Raw genomic sequence first — 16446 nt, 5'->3', positions numbered from 1 at the left:
AAAAAAAAAAAAAAGAATAAAAAGGTAGTACAATTGACAATGATAATACAAGTGCCAAAGAAAAGCAAAAATTAAAGTCTTTCAGATAACGAACCTGAAGAATAGTCAGTACACATTGAAATAATGGTCACGTAAAACAAACCTTTAGAATTAGTGTGGAGAAATGTTAGTTATTTGATCCCCACACTGTCAGGAAGAATTCATTATACCTGATTTATTACTGAAGCTATTGGATCAAATGCTATAATAGCTTTCCTTGGGAAAAGGCATGCAAACAGAGCATACTGTTTACCCACTGGAAGAGTAAAACATTCTCTAAGATGAAATGAGTAGGAATAACACTTTCTATCTAAAGATATCAAAAAGATACACAGACTAGTTTATCAAATTTCTTAGAAAATGAACTGTTATCAACTTGGTTATCCATTTCAACTAAAATTCCAACTCGAATGTGTATGTGATTAATTTCTTTCCTTTAAAGTGTTTGATATTAATTGTATTGAGTTATTCTTTAACATCAAATACTATTATTCATAGAAGACTTGTGTCCAAGGTAAAACTAGCTGATTAAGCTAAGTTAATTTGCAAGAGTTAGAATTACATTTTTTCACCTCATATAAGAGATCACATCTGTCCTTTGCCTATGATTCTCAATAACTAAAAATAAAATTGTTTTGAATGTAGGCTTGGGTGATACATTTCATAGAATTTGATAAGAAGAATTCACATCATATTTTTAAATTTTGATTTTCTGACATGTCTTTGTTGTTTTTTAAGTTACCAATAACAGATTGTTTCAAGTTTTATTCATACTTGGACAATTGTTTAAATTTTATCTATTCTGGTGCTTCCTCACCTGTAACTGTAAATGCTTTGATATTCAAAATTAAAGTAGTTTTATTATTTTTCAAAATAAAAGTACTTTCTGACATTGTATTCTCCACAATGAATGCAACTTGCATTTTATATGTATTTTCAATAATTTTATTGTCATCTTATTCATTTTCCAGCCACGTTATTATTTCCCCTTAAATTACTTTTTTCTCTTCCTCAATTATATGCCTAAGTTAATTTCAGATCTGTCATTTATAGTTGCACAAACTATTGATGAAGCTGAAGCAGTTATATAATTTTAAAAGTAAACAAATCTCATCTCCTTTGTTTAAAACTCAGTAACAGAAAATATATCTTAGTGTATTCATCTTTCTACCAGTTTTAGAACTAATAATATGATTGACATCTTAAAATTTATTCTCCATACTCCAATCCACTTTAAGGTGACAGTTTCCTTGAAGACTACAGATAATTTTTCAACAAAAAAAGCAGCATGACTCTGTTCTTTCAAAATTTGTTTTGGTATGTAAATCGGTCCTAGTCAAAGTTTATAACAGAATATATAAACTGATAATGCAACCTTCTATTCCATTTTGCTATACGGAAATCAATGATAAATGGGATAATCTTGGGCAAAATCGTAATGTTTATATTCTTGGGGAAAGTTTTTCCAAAAATCATATGTGGTCTTTTAAAATTAGATTCTAAACATACTCATTTTTGCTATACATATAGTTTATTTTAAATCTTTGAGACTGATAGGTATATCTGTTTGAGATTTTAGATTTGATTCCAAAATATAAAATATACTATCAATATTTTTGACTAGTGAGCTACACATAAATTCAATAAGTATTTTGGAAATGAATGCACAAATAACTGAATGTGAGTTAATTAGTGTGTTTCTAAATGCATTTCCAGTTGCTAGATTTTAAAATAGAACAATTGCAGTTTATAAGGAATGCTTTCTTTGTGTAGATCTCTTATTAAGCCATGGGTATATGTGTTTTGTTTTATTTTAAGGAATCTCCTGAAAATGACTAGGACTTCCAAAATCTGATTATTGAGATAGCTATGGAAGAAATGCTTATTAAACACTTATTTTGCTGTAATAGAGTCACATTAGCACGCTGAAATGATTCTTGGCCATGGCAGATACATTAAATAAGATGTGAGTGTGAAAAATCCCAAAGCATTTGTTAACCCTCCAAAAAACTTCTAAGGAGTTTTAAAATCTACCTATGTATCTACCTACAACCGTAGAGCTACATTTCACCTAAATCTAAATTCGTTCCTCAAGTTTGTAACAAAGAAATTATTTCATGCCTGAAGATTAACTTTTTATTTGCTGAGAAACAAATTCAAAGTTTTTAATGAGACAAATACCAGATTGCATAGAAGCATCTATCTCTATTTCTAGAGGAAACCATATCCTGATAAACACAGATATAGCTCTCTGATCCCTCAGCTTCCATTTGAATACACTGCTACTAACTAGTCGTACCTGCCTTTGTGACTATATACTATTGGGATTCTGAAACTCTGGTTAAGCAGCCAAGACATTTGACAGCCTTTCCCAAGATGACTTCTGGCTGAGCTGGAAAATAATTACTTCATGAACTATTTGGTGATTGTTCAAGCCAAACAGTATTCTTGCCTTGTATCCAGACAGCATATTTAAGTGAACTCCATGTCAATGAGATGATTGTTGCATCTTGAGAAAAGATTACATAGAAATAATTTGGCATCCTACTCTGCCAGTAGGTGGCTTTTGTTTGGCCAAGATGGGAAAACACCTAAGTAGTGAGATAAATTAATAAACCTTTTGAAGCATATGCCACACACATTATTACCACTTCGATGTCACTAATATAACCTCAAATTGAATTCTAGTCAAAATCAAATTTATAAGTAACCTTTAGTCTGCCATATCCAAAATAGATCTGACTAGTACATATATAATTAAGATGTGCATTTTTTATGATTTTAGTGTGTTTTTCTGACTTTTTTTAAAATATAAAGTGTCCTCCCCCTTGAATTATTTAGATATATGAAACTTTCCAACTATTCAATTATAAGAATCAATAGTATACATAAATATTATTTCAGGGAAAATAAAATGTTACTATTTTTTTTCTTGGTAATATAATCTACAATTTTTCTTTACTTTTACTTCAGTTCCATGGTACTACATAAGTGAACTTTTCTATGGCTGACATATTGACAATATCAGAACTGTAATTCTAGGTTTCTGCTTTTTAGGTCTGCAGTGTTGTTGACAATGAAGAGAAATGAATAATAAAATATTTTAAACCCTTTATAAATAGTTAGAGATACCGACCTAACTCATGGATCACAGTTTGTTTTCATTTTGTTTATCTGTTGTTGTTATTTGCTTGTTTGGTTGGTTTTGTTTTTTTCTGTTAAATGTTTCAACTGTATTCTTGAAAGGATTTTCTATTCTCTCAGATCTGTTTCTCTCTGACGTTACCAATAATTACTCTAGGCCAATCTACCTTTATTTTTTTTCCTGGACTATTGTAACTCTCCAGACAATTCAACTTATCTTTTTTGTCATCTGTAGTAATCTCTTCTAATTTGTTCTTCATGAACATTTAGCAATCTCTTTCAAATTATACGTGTGAGACTATTTTATCACTCCCATCCTTATTTCCATTGAAAACCCCTGAATGGATTTCCATTGTTTTTAGAATAGGGAAACACCTCTGTCATAGAAACTTCAAGGCACTGTGTGGGATATTATATATAGAAAACCTTAAAGACTCCACCAAAAAACTGATAGAACTAATATACTATTATGTTGAAGTTGCAGGATACAAAACTAATATAAAAAATCAGTTGTGTTTCTATACTCCAACAAACTATCAGAAAGAGAAATTAAGAAAGCAATCCCATTTACAACTGCATCAAAAATAATAAAAGATTTCGGAATAAATTTAACCAAGGAGGTAAAATATCCATACACTGAAAACAATAAGACATTGATGAAAGAAACTGAAGGGACACAAATAAATGGAAAGACATTCCATGTTCATGGATCAGAAGAATTAATATTGTTAACAAGACCCTATTATCCAAAGCAATCTACAGATTCAATGCAATCCCTCCTAAAACTCCAGTGGCATTTCTTTTCACAGAAATACAACAAACAATCCTAAAATTTGTACAAAACCACAGAAGACTTCAAATAGCCAAAGTAATCTTGAGAAAGAAGAACAAAGCTGGAGGCATTATGCTCCCTGATTTCAAACCATGTTACAAAGCTATAGTCATCCAAATAAGTACAGTATTGGTATAAAACAGATGCATTTATCAATGGAACAGAATAGAAACCCCCAAAATAAACCTATGCATATGTGGTCAATTAATTTTTGAGAAACAAGGCAAGAATACACAACAGGGAAAGAATAGTCTCTTCAATTAATGGTGTTAGGAAGACTGGGTAGCCCTCTGCAAAACAATGAAACTGTATTACTAATGTATACCATGTACAAAAAATCAACATGAAACAGATTAAACACATGGACATCAGACCAGAGGCCATAAGACTCCCAGATATTTTGGATTTGATGTCCACTGTTATTTTGACCCTTGTTCCCATTGATTCCTCCACAGAAGCTATCTTGCCTTTTAGTTGCTTTTCTTGCTGCCATTCCCTCTACGTGGGAATTTTTTCCCTCTCTTCTTACTTACTTGGCTGTTCTTTATTTCTCTCCTGGCCATCGCTTTTTCCAAGAAGTTATCCCTATGCCTTCTTTTATTAAAATAAATGCCTCTGTAATCAGATCTCATTGTACTATCATGCATTGTTTTACAGTAGCAAAATTTCATTTCTTCAGATGTACATTTAATTAACCTCTATATATTTTATCCTAAATGGCAATTATCAAGGTCTCCATTGACTCCACATTGATAAATCCAATGATAAATTCTCAGTTTTCATCTGTCAAGAACATTTAACTCAGAGGCCTGGTGGCTCAGTCAGTTGAACGCCCAACTCTTGAATTTTGCTCAGGTCATGATCTTGGGGTTTGTGCAATTGAGCCTTGCATCAGGGAGTCTGGTTGGGATTCTCTCTCTCCCTCTCTCTCTGTCCCTCCTCTGGACCCCCCCCCCCCCCCAAACAAAAAATAAACTTTAAAAAAAGAACATTTAATTCAGTTGCTGACTCCTTAGCTTGTGTCTCATTATCTGTTTGATCTTGAGTTTTCAGTACCTGAAAACTCAGTCCTAAGGTTTTTATCTTCTCTAAACAACCACATTTATAACTTAAATAAATCTATCCAATCTCATGGCTTTATATACTTCCATAGACAACTATTTACAGATTTCTTTTTTGCAGTCCAGAACTTTCTCCTTCATTTCATATTTATATAGCCATTTTCTACCTGTCATTGTCACCTGGATCTCCAACTTCATGTATTCAAGTCTGAGTTTCCATTATTTTACCATGTTCCTCCCAAAGTCTTCTTCATCTATAAAGGTAAATGTGTCCTTCCAATTACTTCAGGCAAAAACAAAAATAACCAAATAACACATTAAAATCATCCTACATCTCATTCTTTAGTCCATCTTCAGTCAGCAAAATCTGGTAGGTATGACTTCCTATGATTACTTCTCACCACCTCTATTGCTATGACTCTAGTCCTGCTAACATCATCAATCCACTGGTTTCCTGGAAAAATGTGCCAATGCCTATCATTTCAGTCTGTTTTCATAAGAACATCTAACCTGATCTTATAAAAACTAAATCAGTATATGTGTCTCCTTTGCTCAAACTTCCAGTGGCTTTTCATCTCACTTGGAGCAAAACAAAAATCCTTATGTGATTTGGTTCCTCATTCCCTCCATGACTTCTCTCTTATTTTCTCTCCTAGCTCAAGCCTTTCTAGTTTCACGAGGTCTCTTAAATAAGCTAGGTCCCTCACTGCCTGAAGGTCTCTGCTCTTGCTGATTTTTCTTCTTAGATTGCTTCTCCCAGACATCCTTGGCTTGGTCTCTCAGCATCAGTACTCTCTTCAAATGCCCTCTCACTTCATCTCCTTGTTCAAAATTAGAACCATCTTCATTCTCTACTCTGCCCACACATTCCTGTCTTACTCCTCTGTTTTATTTTTTCTTCATAATGCCTATAATGTTACAATACACCTTAGTGTACAAGTTACTTTTTCTTCTCACTGACATATTTGTATCTATCCCTGGAACTGTTGGATGAATAAATGAATGAATAAATGAGTGAAAGCCTCATGAGGTCAAAACTAAGCAATATTTTTTCTCTCCATTATATATTAGCCTAGTACAGACATTCAATAAAAATTTATTAAATTAAGAAACATTTGTTCACTCCTTTTCCAAGGGTGTCCAGTAAGAAAAAGCATAAAATGGTATCATCATTAAAAGTTCTTTCCACTCACCTGAATCATTGGAATGGGCTCAGAACAAGGGCCACATTTTATTTATTACTGAATATCAAGTCCTTGGCTATGCAATTATGCCTAATCTAATTAATAACTACTTACACATCTAAATATCAATTAGCTATTTTAAAAGTGTTTTCACATATTCTTTTTGTATATCATTATAAAATCATCATTATAAATTCTTTTTATATATCATTATAATTCTATGAGGTAGGTAGTACTGATATTTTTCTCCTTACTTTACTGATGTGAGCAGCAAGTAAATAGTAGAGCAGATACTAATACCCAGGTACTCTGATAAATTTCCCCAAAGTCTTTAATAGTATACTTTGCTAGTGATAAATATTTTATATTAGGTTGCCAAGTCAAATGATTCTCTTCCACCGAAAACTCATCACCATCACTCCATCTAATTTGAAGTATAAATTATAATTTATTTTTAATGTAATTTAATTCTGCACTTTATAGCACTTATCTTGAAACTGCCCCTAGATGCCCAACTGTTAAACATTGATCACTGCATTTCTCCTTATAAGACTTTTTTTTTCTGTTTAGAAACGTGTAAGATGCCACAAACCTTGGGATTTCAATTACAGACTTTCTAAACTCCACACAGCAGCTGTAGAATAAGCAAATACCAATTTTATTAACACAATAGGATGACATGAACCAACTGGATGAATTGAATCCCAGAAGATCCTGCCATTTGGATGAGATGTATTTCGATAGAATAAAAAATTAGAACAATGATTTATTTATGACGGAAATGAGGACATAAACTTAAAGTAGCAACACAAACCAATTTCTAATTGCTATACAAAGTTGCAGCCTATTTGGGGCAAATGAGTTATGTTATTCCACATGTCCACAGGAAAGCTCAAACCCTTATTTGCATTTCAAGAATACAGGAGAGACAAGGGGGAGTGAAACCTCATTAAATCAAGAGAAAAATAATATTCTTTTAGAATTGTGAATGCAGTATCTAGAAAGTCTTTCTATCCTGACCTACACTAGTTTGTACTGTGCAACATGAAGAGGGGCAGTTGTATAATAGTAAGTAATAAGACAGCCCACAGAGCAAATGCATGTCAAAACCCCTATACAGTGAGAAATAAATAACAGAAACCACATTAAATGAAGCTTCAGTTTAAAAACAAGATAAGTTGTCTACATTTGACCCACTGAATCATCTTACAATAAAATTTTCATGAATACACTCTTTAACCCTGTTACCCTCTTCTGATTTCAGTATTTCATATTAGTTATGCCTAAAGCTTTTCTAGAACACTACTCATCTTATTGAGAAACTAATTACCTCCTCACTTTCCCAAGAGAGAATAAGTGAGGAGTGAGGTTAACATAAGGTGAATGAATGAAAGACCCACAGAAAAAGAATTTAAAAAGAATGAGAAACAAGAAGTCTACTGGGAGAATATTTTCCTTGCCAATATACCCCAATAGGTAAGTCCAATTTATTTGTTCCTAATAACAACAGATCAACATTCTACTTTACTCCCATTCTCAGCCCAATCCTATTTGGGCGGGTGAGACCTAGGTAAATATATTTAAATAAATACATAAGATTTAGGTGAATCATAATATTGATAATTTAGTCTGAAATTTTTAGAAGCTTTAATAGATTAAAAGTTAGAACTCAAGAGTCAGTAACTCTGATTTGGAATTGTTGGGTTGCCTCTGATTTTTTGAACATATTTCTTAACTCTCTGCTTCATTTTCCTTATTTATTCATTCATTCATTCATTCATTCATTCATTTCCCTCATAAAAAAAAATAAACATGGGGAGCCTGGGTGGCTCAGTCAGTTGTGTCTGACTTCCGCTCAGGTCATGATCTCATGGTCCATAGGTTCGAGCCCCCAGTCAGGCTCTGTGCTGATAGCTCGGAGCCTGGAACCTGCTTCAGATTCTGTGTCTCCCTCTCTCTGCCCCTCTCCCACTCATGCTCTGTCTCAAAAATAAATAAACATTAAAAAAATTTAAAAAAATAAAGATAATAACAGGATCTATCTCAAAGATTTTTGTGAGGATTAAATTAGAAAACACATATACAGGAGAACCTGAATGGCTCAGCTAGTTAAGCATCTGAGTCTTGATTTCGGCTCAGGTCATGATCTCATGGTTGTGAGATAAAGCCCCGTGTCAGGCCTGCTTTGTATTTTCCTTCTCCCTCTCTCTTTGCTCCTCCCCAACTGACACTCTGTCTCTCAAAATAAATAAATAAACATTAAAAAAAGAAAACACACATACAATGTTCAATGTAATGTCTGGCACATGGTAAACATTGAAAATATTAGTTATCATAATTGTTATCCACTTTTTTAAAAGTTAAAAAAAGCTTCAGAAATAAATTATATCTTTAAAAACATCATTGCATTATCATATATATCAGTATCTTTGGCAATTTTCCTAGAGAAGTGAGATGAAGTAGAAGGTAGATGTAACTTCTAAAAGGTACCATCTACATGGGCCTTCTACCCAAATCCCTTAGTGAATCCATTATAGAAACATAACATGCTTTTAAATTCCCTTACAGGTAGTCCCCTATTATCTGCAGGAAATACATCCAGGACCCCAAGTGCATTACTGAAACCATAGATAATACTGAATCCTGTATTTACTATGCTTTTTTCCATACGTACCTATGATAAAGGCTAATTTATACATTAGACACAGAGATTAATAACAATAAAATAGAACAATATTTATAATAGAACTTATAACCATATACTGTAATAAAAGTTATGTGAATGTGGTCTCCCCCTCTCTCATCATGTCTCATTATGCTGTGCTCACTCTTCTTGTGATGATGTGAGATGATAAAATGCCTTTATGATGACATAAAATGAAGTGAATGACACAGGTAGCATTAGGCTACTGCTGACCTGACAATAATCAGAAGGAGGGTCATCTGCTTCCATCCAGACTAGGTTGACCACTGGTAACTGAAACCATGGAATGATGAACTGTGGATTAAGGGTGACTGCTGTATTTCTAACACTCCAAGCATATTTCCTTACATCAGCCTTGTGTGGGATAAATAAATCTAAGCTTCAATAATTGTTTCTTGATAAGTTACTTTTGCTGAAGATTTTGTAGTTGTTATGTAAGAGTTTGAATAATTCTTTATACTTTTAAATTAATATTTTTAATGTTTATTCATTTTTGAGAGAGAGAGAGAAAAAGTACGAGCGAGGGAGGGGCAGAGAGAGAGGAAGACACAGAATCTGAAGCAGGCTTCAGGCTCTGAGCTTTTAGCACAGAGCCTTATGTGAGGCTCGAACTAACAAACCATGAGATCATGACCTGAGCTGAAGTTGGACGCTTAACTGACTGAGCCACCCAGGTGCCCCTAATTGCTTATACTTTTATTTTTCCAGTTTTTAAAAAATGTTTATTTATTTTTGAGAGAGAGAGAAACAGAGAGAGAGAGATAGAGCATGAGTTGGGGAGGGGTAGAGAGAGAGGGAGACAGAATCTGAAGCAAGCTCCAGGCTCTGAGCTTGTCAGCACAGAGCCCGACGCGGGGCTCAAACTCACAAACTGAGAGATCATGACCTGAGACGAAGTCGGATGCTCAACCAACTGAGACACCCAAGCACCCCTTAATTCCTTATACTTTTAAATTTAAAATATAAACATAGCTTCAACAAAAGGAGTTGAGTGATGTGTTCAACAGAAATTATATAAATCTTACTTCTCAGTTTCTTCACATATAATAAAAGCAAGTAATTTTTACATTTTAAGTATTAGATAAATCTCACTGTAATATAATTTCCTTAATTTTTTCTTTTCTTTTGCTATTGGTTGAACTTCTTAAAAAAATAACGTTTATTTATTATCAAGAGACAGAGAGAGACAGAGCATGAGCATGGGAGGGACCGAGAGAGGGAGACACAGAATCTGAAGCAGTCTCCAGGCTCTGAGTTGTCAGCACAGAGCCCGACGAGGGGCTCGAGCTCACAAACCGCAAGATCATGGCCTGAGCCAAAGTCGGATGCTTAACCACCTGAGCCACCCAGGCACTCCTGGTTGAACTTCTTTAATGATACCATGTATACTCTTTGGATTTTAATATTTAAATGTGAAGAAAGAAAAATTACATATGCCTAAGTGGATCATTCATGTTATATTTTATGTGTTTATTTTAACGTTATAATGAATATAAACATATGAAAGCCACCACGAAGATGACATATAGCAGATTCTCAAAGAGAAGTTTTAGTTTTTGGATTTGCTTTGACTACATGTTTGTTTTCTCCACAGACATCATTTACATAATAATACTAATGATGATAACAATAGCTATAGGTAAAATGTACTGTTTATTAGGTGACATTCCCCAGATTAACCCCTTTCTATACATTATTCCATAAAGTTTTCACAAGAGTTGAATGTTGCATGAAATTAACCAATTTTCCAGGTGCTCAAATCAGGTTAAGTTGAAAAATTAGGATTGGACTTGTGTCTGTCTGACTACAAAGTGGAATTTCTTAATATATAGTGTATATTTACAATACACACTGAGCTGTAGATACTCCACTGAAGACAATATCTAAAAATACTTTAAAGAAATGTTTCAATGTCAATCTCGTATGTGCCTTTCAATTCACCCTCAAAAGGTATAATATGATGGGAAACTCGGGATACTAAATTTTGTATTTTGATTGAATAGCAGACTTTATATTTACAATATAAATAAATGAATAAATCATTTATTTAATAATATTATGCATGACTATCACTTAAATCCAGTAAATTGAAATGCTGATTCTTCTCTAAACCACATTATGTATCTCAATTTAGATTGCTGAGTGTCCTTCATTATCTTTTAATTCTTATGCAAAGTCAGAATAATTATGTTAATTTTTATTTGAACACTGAAAAATGATGATATGATTAAAGGTAATAGCTAGAAATGGAATAAAATATTATCCCCACCATAACTGTCAAATTCTGAATAAAAAATAAAGCCTAAAAATCAGACTGAAGACAAAAATATATTTATTGGATTAAAACTGTTTAGAAATTTTGTAATATTCTGTAATAATATTAATCACTATGATACATTTGGTCTGTAAGTTTATGATAGAGTGAAATAAAATCCTTTCATGGAAAGAAATTTTAGGAACACTCCAAGGTACCTTTTTCCCTATCTCTAAGTGGCAAAGCATTGGTGATCTTGCTGAAATATGAGTGTAGGGCATATGAATGCAACTTGGATAGTAAACTGATGTTATATGAATTCACCGTGATATATGAATAGAGAATAGATTGTCTAATGTTGAGTATTGAAGCAGGAGACAAATAGAAACTACTCCAGGAAAGCTCTGAGGAATGAATGTTTTGAAGAAGTGGGATCCATGCAAAAGCTATGATCCCCATACCAAAACCAAAACAATCATTTCATCCCCATAAACTTAGGTCCATTTGATAATCAATCAGTTATGGGTGCATTAAGGTGGAAGAATTAAGCATGTTTCAAATCATCTAGGAATTTAGGCAAATAGCTGCTCATGAGAAGACATAGTAAACCCCAAAAGTTCAGATTTGAAAAAAAAAAAAAAAGATGAGATTGTTTTTATATTCAGGTTCAAATGTTCAGCCGGGTGATGGCAACATCAGATAGAAGGTTAATAGAAGATCAAGTCTAGAAAAGTGTTAACAAAAATCAACTAAGAACACTTTAGAGGAAGAAGGTGATTATATTAATCTGTTCTCTTGACTGCAAGCAAAAGAAATCTATCTAGAAGCTTAACTACAAGAGAGCTGTGTCATAAACCCAAAGGGCAAGGATAAAATAGAATCCTTTATTAGAACAAGGGAACTGGGCACCATAAGGGCACTCTCTTCACTTTCACTCTTTGTACATTCCTGTTTCTTTTCTCAAATTTAATTCATCTTCTTACTCAGTCTAGCTACAAAATTCATCCCCACAAAGTATAACAAAACTGATTCCCATTTCTCTTCCTTTTTCTTACCCCTTTCAGTTTTCCTATTCTCTCCTTCCCCCTTTATCAGTTTTTTTTTAAGTTTATTTATTTATTTATTTTTGAGACAGAGAGAGAGAGAGGCAGAGAGAGAATCCCAAGCAAGCTCTGCACTCTCAGTGCAGATCCCAACACAGGACTTGAACTTACAAACTGTAAGATCATGACCTGAGCTGAAATCCAGGGTCTGACGCTTAACTGACTGAGCCACCCAGGCGCCCCTCTCCCCACCAACCTTTTCCAGTTTTAAGTTTTCAGGAGAGGAATTTGTTTGGATCATTTGTCTTTCTCTTAATAGTCAGTAGTGGTAAGGGAGATTGGTTGTGAGTACATATTCATCTAGAAAATAGTTGCTTCCTTTATTTTGTAGGAAGTGAAGTTCATCTTCCTAAGGGGACTATAGAGAAGTGGACCAATACTGCAACAAGCAATCTCTTGAGGGATCAGAGATATAACCTAAATGAAACCTATATTCCAGAACAAGATAGAAAATGAGAGAGAAAGAAAGCCAAAGAGGAATTAAGAAGAAAATGAAATCTATACAGACACACTAAAACCAAGGGAAATAGAAATATATACATATACAAAGAGAGAAGATCAAGATCTATCTATCTATCATCTATCTATCTATCTATCTATCTATCTATCTATCTATTCAGCAGGAAAAAATTGAGTAATATGAGGATTGGGAAACCACTTTGACCACTAAAGAATAATTAGTGATCTTCAGAATGACAGTTTCTGCACAGATAAGGAAAGGTTTAGTTGCTACAAGATTTGATGATATTCAGATATGTTTATACTATTGCCCTCAGATACTGATATAATAACCATTATAAAAAAAAAGGAGTGGGAGAAAATTAGGGTAATTTTCTATGTCATTACTAATAACTGCTAACTGACTCCGTGAACTCTCTTTTAATCTAAACACTCATAAATTGCTGTTTTAAGAGTCTTATTTTAAAATGTTACTGGGAATTTAATGTCAAATTTTCCAGTCTATGGTTTCTGGTATGTAATCCTTTTTCCTTAAAAAAAATCGAGACATATTCTTCTTTCCAATATTCCAGAAACTCTCCACATTTGGATCATTCCATAAGGATAAATGAATGAGATGCAATCTTCTTCGATACTTCCCTTGGTTCACTGGGATGTGCTTTGTTTGGGTCAGAAGAAATGAACTATTTTTAAGCAACCAACTGCTCTTGCATTACCTTGGGTTTTATTTTCCTCTTTCCCACATTTTTTTTTCTTTCCTGTTTGAAGACCACTTGCCTTGACATGGAAATTGGACAATAAAAATACTGAGTAGTTCTTTCTGTTATCTCCACATAATATACATCTGTCTCAAACCATCATTAGAAATAAAATTTCAATTTCTACTTGAGGCACAGTTCATTTTAGAAAGTATCATTTTGTGTCTCCATAACACTTGGGAGATGGCAAAAATATAGGCATAGGGTAAACTATGTCCTTAAACTTCCTGTAGTCTTTTACACAGGTGGAGAAAGAAGATTCAAATAAAATAGATAGGTGTAGGACAGTGGGAATGTCTTTCTGAGAAGTACTAAATTAGGCATATAAGTATGTTTGCATTGCAAAATCCTAGCCAGCTTGAATTCTGACCTGATTTGACAGACACTTGTAACATAATTTATGGTTATAATCTTCCAATTAAAAGTTGGTTCCTGTACTTCAGACTTTCTAACCTGTTTATTGTAAATTGAATTATTGCCCATTGCTTTTAAGAATTACCAAGTGACCACAGATGTGATTATGAGAAGAGGTTTTAGGTAATCAAATGCAGTAATGACTCATAATCACACAATTGTCTGTTGCATCATCAAACATATTTTCTTTCACTCTCATAAAAACATAGATTTTCATCAAAAGGTGTCCTCACTATCCTGAAATGGACTGTACTCATTCCTGCTTTCAGTTGTTTACTTATGTTTTCAAATTATTTTTTCCACGTACTACTTTTTTTTTTCTGTATACCCTACCTATCCTTCAAGAATCAGTTCAAGTCCACCCCCCCCACACACACACAGAAAGCATTTTCTGAGAAAGAGTATTTCAACCTCAATATGTATCTCAATATCTCCTTAACTCCCTTTTCAATCAAAAATCTATATACTACAATGAATACATTATTATACATTGTTTTTAAATCTTCATTCCTAAAGTTGTACTTCTTAAGCTTTTTTAAATATACATTATGCTTATACATAAACATGCATTCATTATCAAGTAATTTCTTGAATGCTCTATGAATGTATTTCTTTTGTTCACCACCAGACAGAAAATTACTGTGGCAAGGATTGGCTAATTCTATTAGGGTATGTATTGAAACAACATAAGAGGTTATACTGGAGGGTAAAACAAAGGGTAACAATAATTTTGCCACCTTGTCTTTTGTGTCTTCAGTGTTCTATAAAACAAGGATATTGCTAGGAAAATAGTAGTTGCACATTAAATGCTTAGATTTATAAATAGGGAGCAGTTAACACTTCAAAGATGAAATCTGTCATAGTGTGAAAACTAGCTGTACAATATGAATGTGGGGGAAGGCAGGGCTGGAGGGAGAGGGATAATAGAAAAGGGTGGGCTTGTAGAAGATCTGAATATGGGAAATTACTGAAAAAGACAAAACTACTGGGTTGTTCCTCTTGAGCATACAGGAAGGTATTAGGCAAGGCAATGCTAAACAATGAAGATTCAGAAACTTCTCTACAAAGAGCTGGGTTTGTGGAAAACAAAGGAAACTGGCATTGTTTAAAATACTAGTCCACAAACTGTTTTACATATTTTACTTAACTCTATCATCTCAACAACCTTTTTAAGTTTTTACTGTTATTTCTAACTCTGTAGATGAGGAAACTGAAGATAATAGACATGTGACCAATGAGGTAACTGCAGTTTTGCTCTATAAATGAAAGATATTTGAAAGATAAATGAAGGATAAACCATATATATTTTTCTATATAAGAAGGTGAAAAAATAAATATATAGATTGCTCTTGAGAATATATAATTGACACATATAAACTATAAACCCATGACAAAGTAGCATACATATATTTGATTTTTTTCAAGACTGTAAAGATATATTGATCCAAAAGTCTTTTTCCTTTCAGGGAGATATTCTGGCATTAGACAAGCACATCCTCTCTCATGAAATTATATTTCCAGGATTCTAGCAGATATAAACTTAATGCAACTAGGAAATGGAAGAAAAGTCATAAATACAAATGTACACTTTATAATATTCACTTTTTAAAGGAAGATATTTTCTTTTCACGTAATTCTGTGAATTTTTGCTTTTGAGACATTTGCTATCAGCTTTATTCTCTGGTGTATTTTTTTTTTATTCACAATTTTATCAAGGAAACTAAGGTCAACAGGCAAATGTTGATGCACAAAAGCACTGTATTCCACTAGGAATAAAATTAGAAATAAAACAAGAAAACAAACTCACAATCATGCAAACATAGACATATATCAGAAACTGATAAGTGAAATAATATTATTTATATTTGTAGGAATTTATGACCGATGTCCATACATGGAACTAGTATTATCACCAACAGAATTGGCTCCATCAGTTGAGATGGCTTAGACAACTGACCAGAAAAATGAATCATGGTGAGTCATGCAGAATGACAGGAGCTCACCTTTTATTTTATTCTTTGAAGCAGCCGCTGGTTCCAAGGAAAGATTGCACAAGAAGAAGAAAACAAACATGTTAGATATTAGAGTATCAAGTAAGAAAAATAGATATGTTATTCCTATTAAAGTTTAAAAGGGTAATATTTATGATTACATAATCAACACACTTTAGACGAATAGAATCTATAATTAAGAAAGTGATAATTGGTTATATTTTGTTAGTATATGGTTAAAGTCTTTGAATAAGAAAGAGTAGGATAGATAGGAGACATATAGTGCAAATACCAAACATCGTTAAGGCACTAAATTCATTTTAAGGACTGTATGTATATGTTTTCTTTCTATATGTCCTTCCTAACTCAACTTTAGTTAATTCAATTAAAGAAATACACACATATAGTTTAAACATATTTTGTATTATTTAACGGTTAAAATATAACCCATAAACTCCCCTGCATTTATTGAGGGCTTACTAAATGTCAGGCACTGAGATTGA

At 33.1% G+C, this 16446-nt stretch overlaps 1 protein-coding gene across 2 annotated transcripts in view; it reads right to left on the bottom strand.

Annotated features, from left to right (window-relative positions):
• CADM2 (cell adhesion molecule 2) overlaps positions 1-16040 on the bottom strand; it is a 336787-nt gene extending 320747 nt beyond the window's left edge. For both annotated transcript variants that reach the window (XM_053903225.1, XM_053903226.1), the window contains exon 1: positions 15956-16040. In XM_053903225.1, coding sequence (XP_053759200.1) covers positions 15956-16025 — 70 coding nt within the window. In that variant the 5' untranslated portion in view covers positions 16026-16040. The remainder of the gene's footprint in view (positions 1-15955) is intronic.
• Positions 16041-16446: the final 406 nt, after the last annotated feature.

The sequence above is a fragment of the Panthera pardus genome, unplaced genomic scaffold (assembly GCF_024362965.1).
Source record: "Panthera pardus isolate Hobbes unplaced genomic scaffold, ASM2436296v1 HiC_scaffold_16, whole genome shotgun sequence".
Taxonomy (NCBI): Eukaryota; Metazoa; Chordata; class Mammalia; order Carnivora; family Felidae; genus Panthera; species Panthera pardus.
Note: the sequence above shows the minus strand (reverse complement) of the source record. Positions and strands in the feature narration are given on the sequence as shown.